General features: G+C 45.4%; 1 protein-coding gene across 1 annotated transcript in view; it reads right to left on the reverse strand.

Annotated features, from left to right (window-relative positions):
* Window positions 1-16,938, reverse strand: part of SLC35D4 (solute carrier family 35 member D4) — a 114,091-nt gene that overhangs the window by 4,566 nt on the left and 92,587 nt on the right. Inside the window, exon 14 of the mRNA XM_037031914.1 lies at window positions 9,130-9,194. Within this exon, the coding sequence (XP_036887809.1) occupies window positions 9,130-9,194 (65 nt within the window). The remainder of the gene's footprint in view (window positions 1-9,129; window positions 9,195-16,938) is intronic.

A 16,938-nucleotide genomic window follows, 5' to 3' on the forward strand; every position in this document is an offset into this window, starting at 1 on the left:
AGAAAGAAAGAAGGAGCTCCTACCTTTCGCAACATCATGGATGGAACTGGAAAGCATTATGCTGAGTGAAATAAGCCAGGTGTTGAAGGACAAATACCATATGATCTCACCTTTAACAGGAAGCTAAACAACAAAACAAACAAGCAAGCAAAATATAACCAAAGACACTGAAATAGAGAACAGGCGGACAGTGACCAGAGGGGAGAGGGGAGGGAATTTCAGGGGAAATAAGGGAGGGATTTAGAGGAACCTGTATAAAGGATACATGGACAACACTGAGAAGGGTGGAAATGGGAGGAGGGGGGAGGAGGGGGGGTGGGATGGGATGGGAGTAATAGACAGAAAACTGTACTTGAAAAATAATTAAATAAAAAAATTGGAGGGAAAAAAACATCTCTTTAACGTACATTTAATTCACAATAATAATGTAGGTGAAGCTGGTGTCTACATCATGAACCGAATAAACTCCCAAAGACTTTCTTAGATCTATAATCATCATTTACAGGGTTGTTTCTACGAAAAGCTGGGGTCCACGCTCCAAAAGACCATATTTTGAAACACGACACATTTGTGCCTGCGCCTCATCTAAGTCAGGATGCAGATGGATTCGTTCTTGTGAAGGGGAGGCCATGCTTTTCCTTTCAGGCAGGTCTGCTGTTCTCTTCGACACCCCTGAAACGATGCACCCACCATACACTGTTGTCTTAAAAACACCAGGGCAAACGCTGAGTCGCCGTGGCCTGAGGAAAGGGCTGCACAGAGTTTTGGGTTTGGGAGAGTTTTACTTCTGCAAATGTGACAGGTGGGGGGCTCCCTGTTTTCTACAGTTTCCACTAATCCTCCTTAATCACCAGGGAAAAGAACAGGCCAACGGCTGGCTCTCCACCACTTTTACTGCCCTAGCCTTAGAACACCCTGAAGAGTAATAACCTTGCATTTCATCCCTTTGGCTTAGCTAGTTTCTGAAACACCAAAGCAGCTTAGTGAATGCTAAAATGAAAACAAACCTTGGTTCAGTTTACTGTTAGAAGAGCCAGGGAGGTGAGCTTTGATGTTGTTTTCCAAACAGCAGGAGAAACTGACATGGGGTGCAGGAATCTTAAGAGCATTACAACTACTTAAGTCAGAGCTTTACTGAACTGTTGGCAAATCCTGTAATCCCCATCATTCCCAAAATGAACAAACTTCTTGTAACTAAGGCATAAACATCAGATTGTAGAGCATACCCAGCCAGAAATATTCATCACTTGCTTCTCTTCCAGGCGGTTATTTTCAGTGTCTCTCCAGTCCTCCTCTTTTCTCTCATCAGGAGCCAAAGGCCCCATCTCAATTTTACATTTATTTATTATTGTGGTTATTCGATGAATTCCAACCGAACCCACTAGACAGAGGACAGAGACGCTATCCTTTTCCCAGCTGTATGCCCAGCACTTAATGTAGCACCTGATAAATATTTACTCAGTGAACGATGTGTGAATGAGAAAAAAACGGCTACGTAATGAACCCGACAAGCTTGGGGTGGGGGCCAGGGGGTACATGGCGAGTCTGACAAGCTCAGTGACCAAAAGTAACCATGCAGGACGTTCTGATTCCTAAATGGGCAGGTCATGGGGGTAGTCATGTCCCAGGCCTACAGTTTCCCTAGCAAAGGTCCATCTTTTACCTTAAGTGAGCTCTGTCCATTATCTTATGCATCTAGGATCACACACCTTTGAAATGTCAGAGTAATTTTCTTGTCTAGACCCCCTGAAGGCACATCTTCTGGCAGCAGAGCAGGAGCCCACAGAACCCCTCAGTGCTGTCTTGTTCCCCGTACCACCTCTGAGTGCTGCAAATATTCATTAACTACCCTATAGCCACCAAGGTAAAAGAAGTCTGTTACTCCATTTTGCTTTCTATCTCATCCTGAAAACTTCCTTGAGTTGCTCTCTCCTGCCTCCTTAGTCTACATCAGTTGATTTCAGGTACCTTCCTTGTGTTTCCTCCTTGGATCCTAATGCATGAAAGGAATTGGAAAACTGCCATTCTCCGGAGCATTTCCTCAGTCCCTTGAGATCCTGCTTCTGGGCATGTCCTCAAAATTTGGCTCAAATAAACTCCTGTGAAACTTTTCTATAGGTTCGGATGTTCTTTTGCCAACAGATGGAATTCTTATACTTGCTCTTCCTTCTCCCATCTATATTTCAAACTATTTTTTTAAAGATTTTATTTACCTATTTATCTTTAGAGGGAAAGGAGAGAGGGAGAGAAACATCAATGTACGGTTGCCTTTTGTGTGTCCCCTGCCTGGAGTTGGCCTGCAGGGAACCAGCCTGCAACCCAGGCATGTGCCCTGACTGGGACTCGAACCGTGATCCTCTGGTTCACAGGCCTGCGCTCAATCCACTGAGCTACACCAGCCAGGGCCTATTTCAAACTATTTTTGTTTTTTCCTCTTTTCCTCACCAAAATGCACTGGCCTAAAATAATGTGCCGTTCTCTTGGGGACGTACTGAGTGACAGTTCATAACCTGATGAATTACTCTTGAGAGGTAATAAACAATAGTTATTCAGAAGGCCCTTCTTAGCTTTTTAAAGACAAGGTTTCAAATTTTTAATTCAAGTGGAAAACGAAAATTTCAGATGCTGTGATCCTAGATGCGTTTTGTTCCTTTTTCACGCCTAAATTCATTCCTCCTATAAATAGTCTTGGGCAGTCTCTGTGCAGTCCCCTAAAATGAAAGGTATAAGACAACTTCACTTAGAGATGATATAAGGTCATTTTCTAAAGACCCTTGGTGTTAGTGAGGTTTGTGCTAGGATCAAGTTCAAGCGATCCTCGTATTGATAACCCATGACCAGTGGCAAGGTGGGTTGAATGACCGGCGAGGTTAGATTGATTGCGGAATCCTGGGAATGAGGTGGTTGTGCTTTGGTCACTCCTTTCTCTCCTTGTCCCTAACCCAGTCCAAAGACAAGAGTGACTCTCTGGATGGAATCGGATTGAAAGAGGAGGCACCCGTGACTCACTCTACTCAGCAGGGACACTGCTCACGGCCCAGAATCGTTTCCTTTTGTATGTACTAAATCCTCTTTGCTGACACTTTGAAAGAGGAAATTCATATTGGTACACACCATAACACTCTGTTAATTAAAAATGAGTAATTAAATATTAACCTAGATATTTAAATTACTGGGCTTGCCATAGATTGTTTTTATAGAATTAAAAACAAGATCATTAGCTGGATAAGAGCAGTTGCTTTTACTTAAAGATGTTAAAAGACCAAAATCAGGCACTCGAATTTATCGTTTTTCTTGGGTATATATTTAGAACACTGGCCACTGATTTATTCAGCGAGCACTTAGTACTTGTTGGAGACACGCAGAGGTGAATAAAACTCAGTCTGTCTCCTGAAGGTGCTCGTGGGGTCCTCCTGAGTCAGCCAGAGGCGGGAGCCACAGAGCAGCCTCCTTTCCGGCGACTGCTGCCTGGGAAGTGCAGGCCCAGCCTGACAGCTCTTCCACATTTTCAGAAGAAATGTGGAGATCTGGACTTTTATGGAAAAATCACCTGATTTCTAAATGTTGACCAACTAGAAATTTGAAAGGCAAAACACATGAAACAATAACTATCCAGGCAAACAAAACAGGCCCGCAGCCCTGGCCCCTGGGGACGTCCCACTGACCTGAGCTCCCACGAGACAGGGAGCAGCCCCGCCCTTGCCCAGGGGCTGAGAGCTAGTCACCCAGTCTCGGCTTGAAAGACAACCAGTCTACGGATACTGCAGACCAGCTCTGTGTAAAACAGAAAATCTGAAATACAGTCTGACACTCCTCTTCTGGTGGTTCGCTTTGTGGTTGGAAAATTCTTGGAGGCTGAAAACACGCCATCCTTAAACTCAAGCGTTCTCAAAAATCAGGAAATTCCAAAGTCAAGGTTCCTTTTGCAATAATCACACATTGCTGTTTCCTTGATTTGGGTGCACACAGCCTTTCTCTCCACTTTGTTCGGGACATTCCCTCAAGTTCCCAGGATGTGACACAACCCAGAGACTCAGCCCTCACAGGCGGCTGCTGAACGCTCAGCCCTGGCGTTTCCTCCCCACTGCAGGGCCCTCTCCCGCTCACTTCTCACACTCAGCTCCACACCTGGGTTGGGTTGGGTTTTGTTTCATTTTTTTTTAGTTCATTCTGTAATGCTGTAAAAAAAGGTGGGAGATGAAGGCCCATTTGTAAGAAAGAAAACTACTGTCAGGAATGTAGACTGTTACTTATGAAGGTCAAGACACAGAAGTTTGGGGAAGAGCAGTTTCAAGAATGTACCACAATATCTTGACAGTTGGGTTTTTGGACATCACAGCCCACCATTCGTGTCCCGCCTTCGCAGGACAGATGAAGAGGAAGAGGAGGCGAGCATAGGATTAGCTCCCTGCCGCTGCCGCTCAGCCCCAGCTCTGCTTATAAATCACTGTCTCACCATTAGCATCTCCTGCCCCTCCTTCTTTCCCTGCCTTCCTGGGGCCAGAGGAGCCGAATCTTCTTCTACCCACAGCCTAGCTAAGCCTCTCCCTTCTACATAAGGTCCATTTTCAAGTCAGTTCCAAAGCCCTGGTCACCCTGCGCTATCTCCCGGCTTCAGTCTTCACATGCATTGTGCATTCAAAGAGTTACTACCCTACCCCACAAATGACCTTTATGACTTCTCCTTCCCCTGAAAACTCCGTGAGGGTTGGGTGATGTCTTATGCTTCTTAAGGACTTCACATACTTTGTGTAGAAAAGTCACTCAAGCATTTCTAGCTGATTGATAGAATTATTGCTTACAGCATTAAAAAATCGAAGACAATGAGATCTTTTTCCTGGAAATATTCTACTGGAATTCTTAGTCTACCAGGTCAGCCCCAAACCAGAAATAGAGGTGTCTTGTCGTAGGTAACACTGGTCCTCTTTGCTGTCAAGATTATCCAGATGCTCTTTAGAGATGACCCCACTGACAGGAGGAGGAACATTTAGGCCAATTTTTCTTCCGCCTTCCTTATGACCCGCTTCTGCCAGACACTAACTACACTGCCGGCAAATCCTTGGTGTTTCCCGAATCGGTTCCAGAGAGTATATGGCAGGTTACGGGCCCTTGGACACATAGACTTCAGTTTGAGTCCTGGTTCAATCACCTAGTAGCTATAAAATCTTGGAGAAAAACCACTTAAATGTCTCTGAAGCTCAACTTCTTCATCTTTAAAATAGGGATAACTTGGGAGGGTTGTGGTGAAACGCAATGAGATAATATTCATGCAAAAATGTCTGAAACATAGTAGTTGCTCAATAAATGGTTAGTTATTACTATTAAAAGGAAATCAAGATCAGGAAGAAAGAAAAGAAGAGGAGGGTATGGACATATTTCCTAATTTTTCTTTTTCTTCCATTTTCCTTCTTGGGTCTGGAAATGTCCCCATTAGGGGCTCCCAAGAAAGGGTGAGAGTCCTTTTTTCTGAATTCTGTGAGCCGAAAGGTTCATTTCCATCAGCCTGGGGTGGTTCAGATCTGGACCTGCCCTCAGGCAGGAAGATGAGCAGCTACGGGCACCACGGGGGCAGTGATTTTTACTTTTAATCCAAGAACCGTTCCTGAGACACATCAGACCCTCAATAAATACCTGTTTATTGAATGAACACCTTCCAGCTCAAAGCCGCATGGGATGCAGAGTTGCCTCCTGGACTTCCTCATCACGGTACCCACAGAGCCTGGTCCTACCTCTCACTTGCCCTGCAGGAATCTGCTACTGACGTTTAAAAATAACCCTGCAGTTTCTGTGGCTGTGACACACACAGCAGGGGCTTATTCACAAGAAATCCTGGGAGCCCAGAGGTTGCCATGGACACACCAGGCCCCAGCGCCAGCTCCCACCAAGCAGCACTGAGGCCTTGAGTCCAACAGGTGATGATTCCGCAGGTCCAACTCGCAGACAAATGCAAAAAAGGCCGGGGGCGGGGGGATCAGCTCTCAGGACTGCTCTGATCCCAAGTGTGAAAAAAAATACTAATTTTCTAAAATCATGCCTCATTGGAGCAAAGCTAAGCAACAATATGCACTTTCTTTCCATAATACCGGTAGAGAAATGTAAAAACCAATTCTAAAACTTCTGGATACTTCAGTTTTGAAGTGCCACTCTAGCGGGTGGGAGTTGGGGGGGAAACCTGCCAAACAATATCTCAAAACTGGAATGGAAACAAGCATTATCTTCAAGTGGCCCTAGGCTTGTTTTTCTTTCTAAAACCAAGGATAGGAGACAGTACGCAGCCACAGAAATATGACTTACCCTCCATAATGTACCGCATTAGCGATTCAGGCCAGGTGGCAGGCGGCCTTGGTCACAGGGGAGGGAAGGCCGCCTGCCTCCAGGCCAGCAGGCTGTAGGCGGGGCAAAGACTCAGCGAGAACTAAACCACTCCTGGGTGACCAGGAAAGCCCCGTTCCGTGTGGTTTCATTTTGGAGACAGTAGAGCCCACCTCACTGGCAGATACATCTTGGCATCAGACACTCCATTTCTCTCACAGTTAAACCAAACTGTTACCACTTCTAGCAAATGGTGATAGTGGGAATAGAAGACGGTAGCCCTTTACTTTTACTCAGTGCCTGTCTGAACCGTTTTAAACATCTCAGAAATAGCACGTATCACTATACAGTTGAGAAACACAGTATGTTCCCCCAAATGAGCAGTGTTCACACCCTGAACTTGCCGTGACTCCCCCTTCACCTCCTTCTGCCCTGCCGATGACAACCAGCAGTCTTGGTAATGACGGCACTGACTGGTCTGCAATACTACTCAGGGCAGATAGAGAACAGGGGGACAGTGACCAGAGGGGAGAGGGGAGAGAATTTCAGGGAAAAGGGGGAAGGATTTACAGGAGCAAATATAAAGGACACATGGACAAAGACTAAGGGGGGTGGAAATGGGAGGGAGGTGGGGAGCACTGAGGGGGCTGTGATGGGAGTAAAAGACAGAAAACTGTACTTGAACAATTAAATTAAAAAAAAAAAAACACTTGGGGGCAAATAACACTCTGGGGTGGATCGGCCTTGAATCCGTCAGCTCCTCAGTGAGCAGAGTCTGCATAGAGAGTTCAGAGGTGGGACGCACGGGATGGCCTCATGCTGTGCCCAGCAGGGCTGTGACCACCTGGCCCTGCAGCAGAACCACCAGAGGCACGGGGCCCTAACAAGCCCGAAGGACCTACCGCCTCTGTCACGAAAGGGAGAGCTCCGAGGTCTGTTTTTTTAATCCTCACCTAAGGATATGTTTTTATTGACTTTAGAGAGAGAGAGAGAGAAACATCGATGTGGCAGAGAAATAACAATCAGTTCCCTTCTGTGCGTGCCTTGACCAGGGATTGAACCCGTAACCTAAGTATGTACCCTGACTGGGATTTGAACCCACAACCTTTTGGTGTATGGGATAGTGCTCCAACCAACTGAGCCACCCAGCCAGGGCTCCACAGTCTGTTCTTCAAGAACAAGACAAGGAGCTCCAGTTGGGCTATGCTGCTATGGCAGTAATTCATTCCAGCAGCTTCCACACATCCTCGTTACTAGTCAGCCAACTGCCCTCTGTGAGTCACAGGCTCGGAGGTTATGCTGCAGGTCATGTGGCCTTTTCTCGGAGGTGTGATCTAAAGTTACCACCACAGGCACCACATCAATCTCCTGGGGATCCTGTCCACAGCCACTGTTCCATGCGGCTGCTTCAGCCATCCTTCTAAAGTGGCCATGTGTTCAAGTCAGCCGCTGTTGAATACCCTTCATCAGCTCTCTCCTGTATCCAGCGTGGGGTACTAAGCAGACCACAAAAATCAGAGCAATGGTTGAGCAAGGTGGCATAAGACAGAACTGCCAGGAAGGGAAGAAACAAGGTGACAGGAAGCAGCCGGGAGACTTTACACAGAACATGGTCAGGGAAGGCCTTTCTCAGGTTGCCTGGATATACAGACCTGGAGGGTGAAAAGCTGGGGAAACCTGCAAAGCACTCCAGGCAGGCGTGTGTATGCCATGGGCAAGGCACAGAAACGCTCTCCTCTCTCCTGACCTCTGGGCTAGTTTAGTTACCTACCCACTGATATTTGGACTCTCAGGTGTAATGGTTACTTCAACCTTAATATATCCAAACCCACTCCTAATAACTGTCCCTGACCAAATTGCAAGAGCCTGCTCCTCACATATTGTTCCCCAACTCAGTGAGAGGCAGCTGCATTTTTCCACTGCCCGGGCCAAAATCACAGACATCATCCGAGACTCCCCTTTTTCTCTGAGAACTTGTTGCCTTTACTCTCAGCACACTGCAGGCACCCTACCGTTTCCATTGCTGTCAGTCCGGTCTTAGCTATCTTGTGCCTAGATCATTGCCTGAGCCCTTATTTGGTCTTTCTGCTTCCTCCTGCCTGCTCTACCATAGAGCCCCCACACAGCAGACAGAGGCATGTGTGGCTCAGAACCCTCTGACCACATCCCCTCTCACTCAAGGTTAAGCCAAGCCCTTACAATGACCTTCAAGGCCCTATGGAGTAAGCTACCAACTACCCCTCTAGCTTCACCTCCTGCTACTCTCCCGCTTGTCACACTGCTCTTCAGACAGACCTAGCACACGCCTGCCTCAGGGCCTTTGTACCTGCTGTTCCCCCAAATCACCCTGACTCACTTCTTCACTTCCTTCAGGTCTCTGTTCAAATACCAGAGACAGAGGCAGTGCTATCTTTGAGCAGATGGGTGAGGGGTGTGTTCTAAACAAGAATGATCTGGAGTTTGTCCAAGGGAAAACAAAATGAAGGATTACAGAAAAAGCCCAAACGTAGCCACATACATAAAGCAGTGGTTCACCAGTAGTGGCCACTCTTGTGTGGCTGAGGGGCTGGGAGGTGTACTGGTAAAGCTCTGAGGTTTTTCTGTATGGCTCTGGTAGGTATGGCACACTCAGCTTGTGGAAAGTCATCGAGTTGTATATTCATAATGTATGCACTCTTCTGAATGCATATTTAAAGGCCAATAAAATATAAACTCAATACACACAGCCCTTCTTCAACATTTGAGAGCAAAAAAATAGTGCCCTGATGAAACCCGACAACCAATTTTCATTTTGTCTCCCTGTGCAAATAGACTTACCATCCCATTGTCGCACTGGTCAGGATCGTATCAAACAGCAGTATGGATAAACCAGCTGTGATCACCTGCAGAAACAGTTCCAACAAAAGGTCACCAGAGTGGTAGGACTTTGGAAACTGCCTATAAAGCCCTTTTTCACAAGCTTAGCTCGTGTTAGCTCAGATCCCCAACGTTAACATTTCTTTCCCCTTCACATCCTTCTCCCCACACTTCCTAGTCCGCTGTATTTATGGTTGCCTCGGAGCCAAGTGTGCAGTGTGGAAAATGTTAAATCCTAGTCTATTTTGGAGGTGGGAATCTTCAAAGAAGTATTTCATTTCCAAACCCTTCAAAAGAGGAGGCGCAGGGCCAACATCTCACTCATCTCTCTCCAGGGCAGGGCACGGTAAGAACACTTATTTCCATCCTCTCTCAGGCTGAGTGGAATTAATTCCTAAGGTCAATGGTGCTCATTAACCTGTTCCCAGTTCCTCCAGATAAAAACTATCTGTCAACCTGCCTTTGCCCATAGCACCGTCCTTCCCCTGTCCTAACACCTCTGTCTTTGGCCTATGTCACAGATTCTGAGAAACCAGGTGCTTCCTGGGGAAGAGAGCAATTAAATCATTAATTATTTGTGAATATCTAGAAGATGGGGGTGGGGGGGGTGGGGGAGAGGTTACTCCCACACCTTTCTGAGCTAGAAATTACAGAAAAGTATCTTCGGAGTGTCAGTAACAGGATTTCTGCACTAACTCTCAACTGTTGACACAGAGAATGTATGTGAACCAAAGACCCAATTTTGTCAACACTTAGAATGTCTTCTCAAAAGAAGATTTTATTTTTTCTTAACCGAGAATTCTGCATTCTGGAATGCCAAACAGCTTCCACTGGGAAGGTCACCCTGAGGACTGACTGGCTTTTGTGCAAAAAGAAGTAAGAAGCAGGCTGCATTGGGATGGGTCACTCAGGCTGGGTGCCCTCAGAAGTGTCAACCACCGCCTCACTCAAGGGGACTTCACGTGCTGTCATAGAGGCCTCTTAGGTCTTCATGGGAGTGGACGGACAGAAGGAAGGAGAATGTCTACAGAGTCTTGTCTTCAGTCATTTACCACCTCAAAAAGAAGTCTTGAGTATAAACCGGGAACTCTGGGTGGGTAAACTTCGTGTGATTTGGAGCCTTTGTAGTTTACCCATTTGGGGTCACTCTCTGTTTGCTTCCCTTCACTGATTTGCAGCCAAAAACTTTGACAACAAAAAAAGACCTTTGTTGTCCTCAGGAACAAAAAAGAAGCGGCAATAAGGTCAGAGAGTCAATTGGGAAGCAGAGCCCAAAGGATGAATAAAGAATTTTTTCAAAATACTGGGTGGTGGGCTTCATCTCAGAAAGTTTGGTGAATGGCACCCGTCCCCCACCCCACCCCTTTTGGTTTATTTAGGACCTTTGCATCTATGGTATAAATAAAGTGGGCGTAAAGTTTTATTATCTTGCAATGCAACAGTCTGGTTTTGAAAACAAGGTTAACTAGCCACATACGTTAGTTCATCAGCTTCCCTTATTTCCCAGTAAAGGGTAAAGATGATCTTTACCACAGAAACTTCTGGTTAGCGGTGATTGTTCATGGCCACTGTCCTAATCAAGCCTTCTCTTTTTTAAAAAGAAATATTTTATTTATTTATTTTTAGAGAGGGGGAAAGAGGGAGAAAGAGAGAGAGAAAAACATCAATGTGTGGTTGCCTCTCACATGTCCCCTACTGGGGACCTGGCCTGCAACTCAGGCATGTGCCCTGACTGGGAATCGAACCAGCAACCCTTTGCTTCACAGGCCTGTGCTCAGTCCACTGAGCTCACCAGCCAGGGCTCAAGTCTTCTCTTTATTTTTATTCCAGCTTGCCATTTTCAGTTTTTCCAAACATGAATTTCATCTAGGTTTTCCAACTTATTACATTTAGCTGTTTAGAAAAATCTTATTTTTATCTCAACTTGTACCATGTTTATCACCTTCCCTTTTATTCTTATTTTAATTGTCATTTTACCCTTCTTTCCCCCACTTTCCTTACTCTTGACCAAAGTTAGTCTTGTTAACCCCACTCTACTCTGGAAACTGCTTGGACATTTCCTGGGATGGTGCTAGGAGATGTATTTCTTGGACTTTCTTGGAAGAAGGCTCCATTCTGCTGAAGGGTGTTAGAGATGTCGGAAGCCTGGGGTAACGGGATACTTCACTCCGTTTCTGAAAGTGTTCCTAATTCTTCACCATTGTCCTATCTCCTTTGCTCCTTTTTACCAGCTCTTTTTTCTCTTCCCCCCCCCAACTTTGTCGAGGAATACTTGACAAAGATAATTGTGTATCTTTAAATATATGTGATTAGGACAAGGTCATGATTTGCTACACATATATATTCAAGACCTTTTTTGATCAGTTTCTCTCATTATTCTCTGATTGGCTCTTTCATGACTTTCAGTCTGGTTTGCGAAGCTCACACCCCGCCAACGCCCTGAACAGGCACAGCCTAGGACGTGTGCCTCTGTGCCTCTGTCCTCTGTGAGTTTCTTTAGCACAGGAAAACCTCATCTGCTGTGAGACAGATAGCTGGCCTGCTTCTACCTATTGACTGCACCTTTTGCCAAGAAAAACACATCTTAACATTTTCAGACCAACCCTTACTTGAAAATAAGGTTGGTTTAGTAGTCACACTGGTGCCTTTGCCATCCGTTGCTCCCTGGAAATGTTTGCATAGTCTCCTGACTTCCTCCCAGGCCACTTTTTCGAACTTCTCTAAATTTTTCTCTCTCAATGAGCAAATGCTCTGCTGTCTGATTCACTGAAACTTCACAAATAGGTTTGTCTTATTTCCATAGAGAATGTACAGTGATTTGTTTGCACTGTCCAGCTCCTATGGAGTTAGGTGGGCCATCTTGTAATCTATTTCAGCAAGAACTCATGGTTTCTTAGGCTTCTCTACTGTATTTCCATTACCTGCGCTAGCAGTCAGCTCTTTCTGGAGTCTCCCCCCCCACACACACACATACACAGAGTCACCCAAGTTCCACCACATAAGAATGAGCATCAGCCAACAACATCTCACTGAGGGGCAGCTGGTCAGCCAACTTGCCCACTTAAGTGACTTATACTCACACCCACTCACTGTATGTGAGGTTCAAATTCATGCCTCAGAAAAGTGACAGATTTCTATGAGCCATGGCTAGCTGTCAGGGTTGCTCAAGAGAACTCAAAGGTGCGAATGATAAACCTCCGCATGCCAAGAGCCCACTCCATTTCTAATTCCACTGAGGAGCAAACAAAAGCCAGGGGAGGCTGGGTGTGAAAGTCTGGGTACAGAATGTCTCACACACAGTCACCCGAGGGCAGAGCCTGAGAGGCAGAAGGGACTCCCTAAGCTCAGAGGTGGAGAAACTGCAACCCAGAGATGGTGTGTGACTTGCTCCAGCAGCCTGGCTTCTTCATGCAGTGAGCAGTAGAACCAGCGCCCCGACTCCCAGGTCAGCCTTCTCTCACAGCCAGAAACTCATGAGTCTACTGAGAGGCATGCAGCCTTTTGGTGGGGGAAAAGAACTCACTGTAATCAGGGACTCAAATGGGTATTTGCAAACCCCTGTTCACAGCAGCAATACACAAGCCAAAATGTGGAGTAACCCAAGAATCCATCAAAGGATGAATGGACAAGCAAAAAGTGAAGTATATGCACAATGGAATATTATTCAGCCTTAAGAAGGAAGGAAATTCTGCAATATGCTACAACATAAATGAACTTTGAGGACATTATGCTAAGTGAATTGAGCCAGACACAGGACAAACACTGCAGGATTCCACCCACATGAGATACCTAGAGTAGTCAAACTTAGAGACGGTAGAATCGAGGCTGCCAGGGCTGGGAAGAAGGGGGAGTTAGTGTGTAATGGGTGCAGAGTTTCCGCTGGGGATGACAGACATTCATTTCTGGAGATGGATGTCAGTAAAAGCATGAACTTTCTTTTTAAACTTCTAAATGGCTAAAATCTATTCATGAAAAAGGCTTCAAGTTACTCTTAGGACTTGACATTCAAGAGACACAAAAGTAGCAGCCATTATTCCAAATTGTTCTTGCTTCCATAAAGCACTTTTCTAAAAACACAAACTTTTCTCCAAAGAAGAAAGAGCTTTGCGGTCTGAGGAATGTCTCCTTCGCACACGAAGATCTGAATAACAAACAACAGGACCAGCCACGGGCGGGTGCGGGTGCCAACGACGCAAAACAAAATACATTGTGTCTGCAGTGGGGCTTTGAACCTCCTGGCTCTGTCAACGGATGCCACAACCTCTGTGTTATGTAAACAGAGTTTGGTATTTAAAGCAGGTCGGGTTTGTTTTTTAAACATTTATTTCAATCCTAAAACAAATTTTCTGTTTGTTTAAAAGAAAGTACAGGGGAGTGGATGTTAATGGGAACCTGCCAGATAGTCATGTCTTTGGGGGAGAATCAGAGATTCTGGCCTGTTATTTGGTGCTAAGTTTTTTGTTTGTTGTTTTAAATGCATATGCGTTTCTTTCAAAAGTAACTACAGCATAGATAGCGGGCCCTTCCCTGTAACTGCCTCACTTAGAGCCCGTGCCTCCCCTGCTTAGACCCGCTGAAACGTTTCAAACAGTTTCATACCATCGTCTTGCTTTTGCTCAGCAAGTTCTCTCTGCCTGGAATAATTTCACAGACCTCCCCAGGTAATTCTGACTCACCTTTTGAAAATCCTATTCTAGAACACTTTTCCTGAACCTGGCCTACCCACACATCCAGGGGATCAGGCACTCCTGGGGCCTCCCCTAACGACCCGCCACTGCACATGCCAACCACTGACTGGTGTGGCCCCCACCCGGTTGGGGGGCGCACTATCCACCTCCGTGTGTTTGAGGCCTAGCAACAAGCACTTGTACATGGTAAGTGCATGATGGTTGCATAAGCCCAAAGGTCACAGTATTGTTTATTTTAAAATTCCTTTTCATGCATTAGGGATCCTTGGAGCCTAGACCTGAGAACTATGGGGTCACTCTCTCTGCCTGTAATCTCTGCTTCTTTGATCATCACTTCCATGGGGCTAGAAAGAGCTCCATGGAGAAGATGGAGATGATCTTTCTGGTTCCTAGTCCAAAAATGCCAGGGAAGATTCTGATTGGCTCCTGGACCAATTGATCGTGGCCTGGGAGGCAGAGTCATGTAAGAACATGGAAACTGACCCTTCACCTTCATGGTTGGAATGGAGAAGGGGACACTTCCCTGGAGCAAGGCGGGGAAAGTGCTAGGCAGACAGGACAAGAGATGCCTTCTGCGCCCTTGCCGTAAACATCACCTGGGACCTTGCAGGAAATGCAGGACTTTGGGCCCCACCGCAGTCCTACTGGAACATATCCCCAGGTGACATGCACGCATTACAACGTGAGGAGCTCCGTGCTACACCCTCCAGTGCCGGTGCCGTCTCACCACCTGCTCTGTCCAGCTGGCACAGCCACATCTTCCGGGAAAGGCAGACTCCGGCTTTCTCACGGGCAGCAGAGCCGGGGGCACGTGTCACGACGGGCACGACCGTCCTGGAGTCCGTGTCGCAGAGTCACATATGAATGTGACTAACCCAGCCTTCCTTCTGGGTTAAAGAGTAAATCTAATAAAAATCTAAGAGCAGGCTTTCTTTCCCCTCCCCCCAGAATCTAAGGAACTACTCCAAGTCCACCAGAAATAAACCACAGCTCAGGCTAAGAACTCTATTAAATGTTTTAAAAAATACTCAAAGAACCCTCATTACTAATTCTACGATTTATTAACATGATCAATGTAATTAGTAAGTAGAGACAGCTCACGCTAAACTCTGGCTGTGGTTGCTAACAGTACTTGGTATCACCTCACTGAAATACACAGCGAGCCATCAATTCTGTCAGGTGTCAGGAAGACAACACTTACCACAAACACAGTGGGACTGAGAACACAGAGAAACAGAAAGAGGTGGGGGGGGGTCACGTGACGGAAGGATAAGTTTCAAACCAACAGAAATCTTAGATGACTTTTTTTCAATTATGTTTACTTAGATGCCTTTTCAACAAACTCCTACATTTCACAGAAGAAGATACATGAGAAGAGTGTTAGAAAAAATGTGACATGAATACCTAGTTCATGAAAAGTAAGGGAGGAAAGTAACCAACATTTAAAGAGGGCCTAAGAGGTCCATGGCCGACCCCCGGCTCTCTAGTGTCACATGTATTATATGCACCCAGGTGCTCACAGACGGTGCGTGGCCCCATGTTACGGNCACGTGACGGAAGGATAAGTTTCAAACCAACTTAGATGAAATCTTAGAAATCTTAGATGACTTTTTTTCAATTATGTTTACTTAGATGCCTTTTCAACAAACTCCTACATTTCACAGAAGAAGATACACGAGAAGAGTGTTAGAAAAAATGTGACATGAATACCTAGTTCATGAAAAGTAAGGGAGGAAAGTAACCAACATTTAAAGAGGGCCTAAGAGGTCCATGGCCGACCCCCGGCTCTCTAGTGTCACATGTATTATATGCACCCAGGTGCTCACAGACGGTGCGTGGCCCCATGTTACGGACGAAGACACTGAAGCTCCCAGAGGTTAAAAACCTTTCTCAAAGCACAGTCATGACAAAGGAAGAGTTGGAACTAACACTCAGGGCTATTCTCCTTTTCCATCTCTAAACTACCCTTGGTGGTAGCTTTGCTTAACCCTGGCGATTTCACCTTGAATTCAGTAGTTCTCAAACTTGTGTGCACACCAAAATATCCTGAAATGTTTAGGAAAAAAAAAAACCTAAAGTACAGTCCCATATCAATCAAATTGGCGTATCTTATAACGAAGCCCAGGTACCAGAATTTTAAAAGATCCCCTTGTAATAATTCTCATAAGAAGCAAGAGTAGAGTCCATGATTGCTGATGTATTATTAGTCTGAGCAGAAGTGTCCATCAAATTGCCAAACATTCATAATAGGACAGAACCTGGTCAAAAAGGCATCATCATTACTACCACCTTTATCACCACTCTCATCACGGGTCTCATTTGCCGCACTGTATACCCCTCCCATCAGCAGTGTAGGAGGGTCCCCAATTTCCTCACACTCTTGCTCTTATCTGTCATTTTTATTATCACCATCTTAGTGGATGTGAAGTGGTGTCTCATTGTGGTTTTGATTCGCATTTCCCTGATGAGAACATATTTTCATAGGCACACTGGTCATTTCTTTATCTTCTTGGGAAAACTGTCTGTACAGATCCCTTGTCCATTTTTCAACCAAGTTATCTATTTTTTCACTATTGAGTTTAAAATTTCTTTACAGATTCTAGATACAAGTCCCTTATCAGGTATATGAGGGGGCACCAAAAAAATAGAATTTATTTACAAAAAATTCTGTATTTATTCTTACATGTTTGAAGCTCAGTCACCTTCAAAGTTCTCTCCATTTGATGCAACATTCCTATTGAGACTTTTTTACACTGCTCAAAATAGTTTTGAACCCGTAGATTTTGATGCCTTCTAGTGCTTCTGTCATTTTTTGTTTTACCTCTTCCACAGTGGCAAAATGTTTCCCCTTGAGGACTTCTTTCATCCAGGGAAACAAAAAAAAGTTGCTCAGGGCAAGACTGGGTGAATAGGGAGGGTGGGGCATGGGGGTCATGTCATTTTGGGTCAAAAACTGAAGATCACTCAGTGTGGTGTGGGAAGGTGTGCTCATAAATCACCCATCATGAAATGAGCAAACACTTTTGAGTCTTCAAAAAAATTTCACTGAAGCCAAACACAGCTTTTCACAACAATAGCAGCT

Source organism: Sturnira hondurensis, unplaced genomic scaffold (assembly GCF_014824575.4).
Source record: "Sturnira hondurensis isolate 20B ecotype Veracruz unplaced genomic scaffold, ASM1482457v3 Scaffold0001872, whole genome shotgun sequence".
Classification (NCBI taxonomy): domain Eukaryota; kingdom Metazoa; phylum Chordata; class Mammalia; order Chiroptera; family Phyllostomidae; genus Sturnira; species Sturnira hondurensis.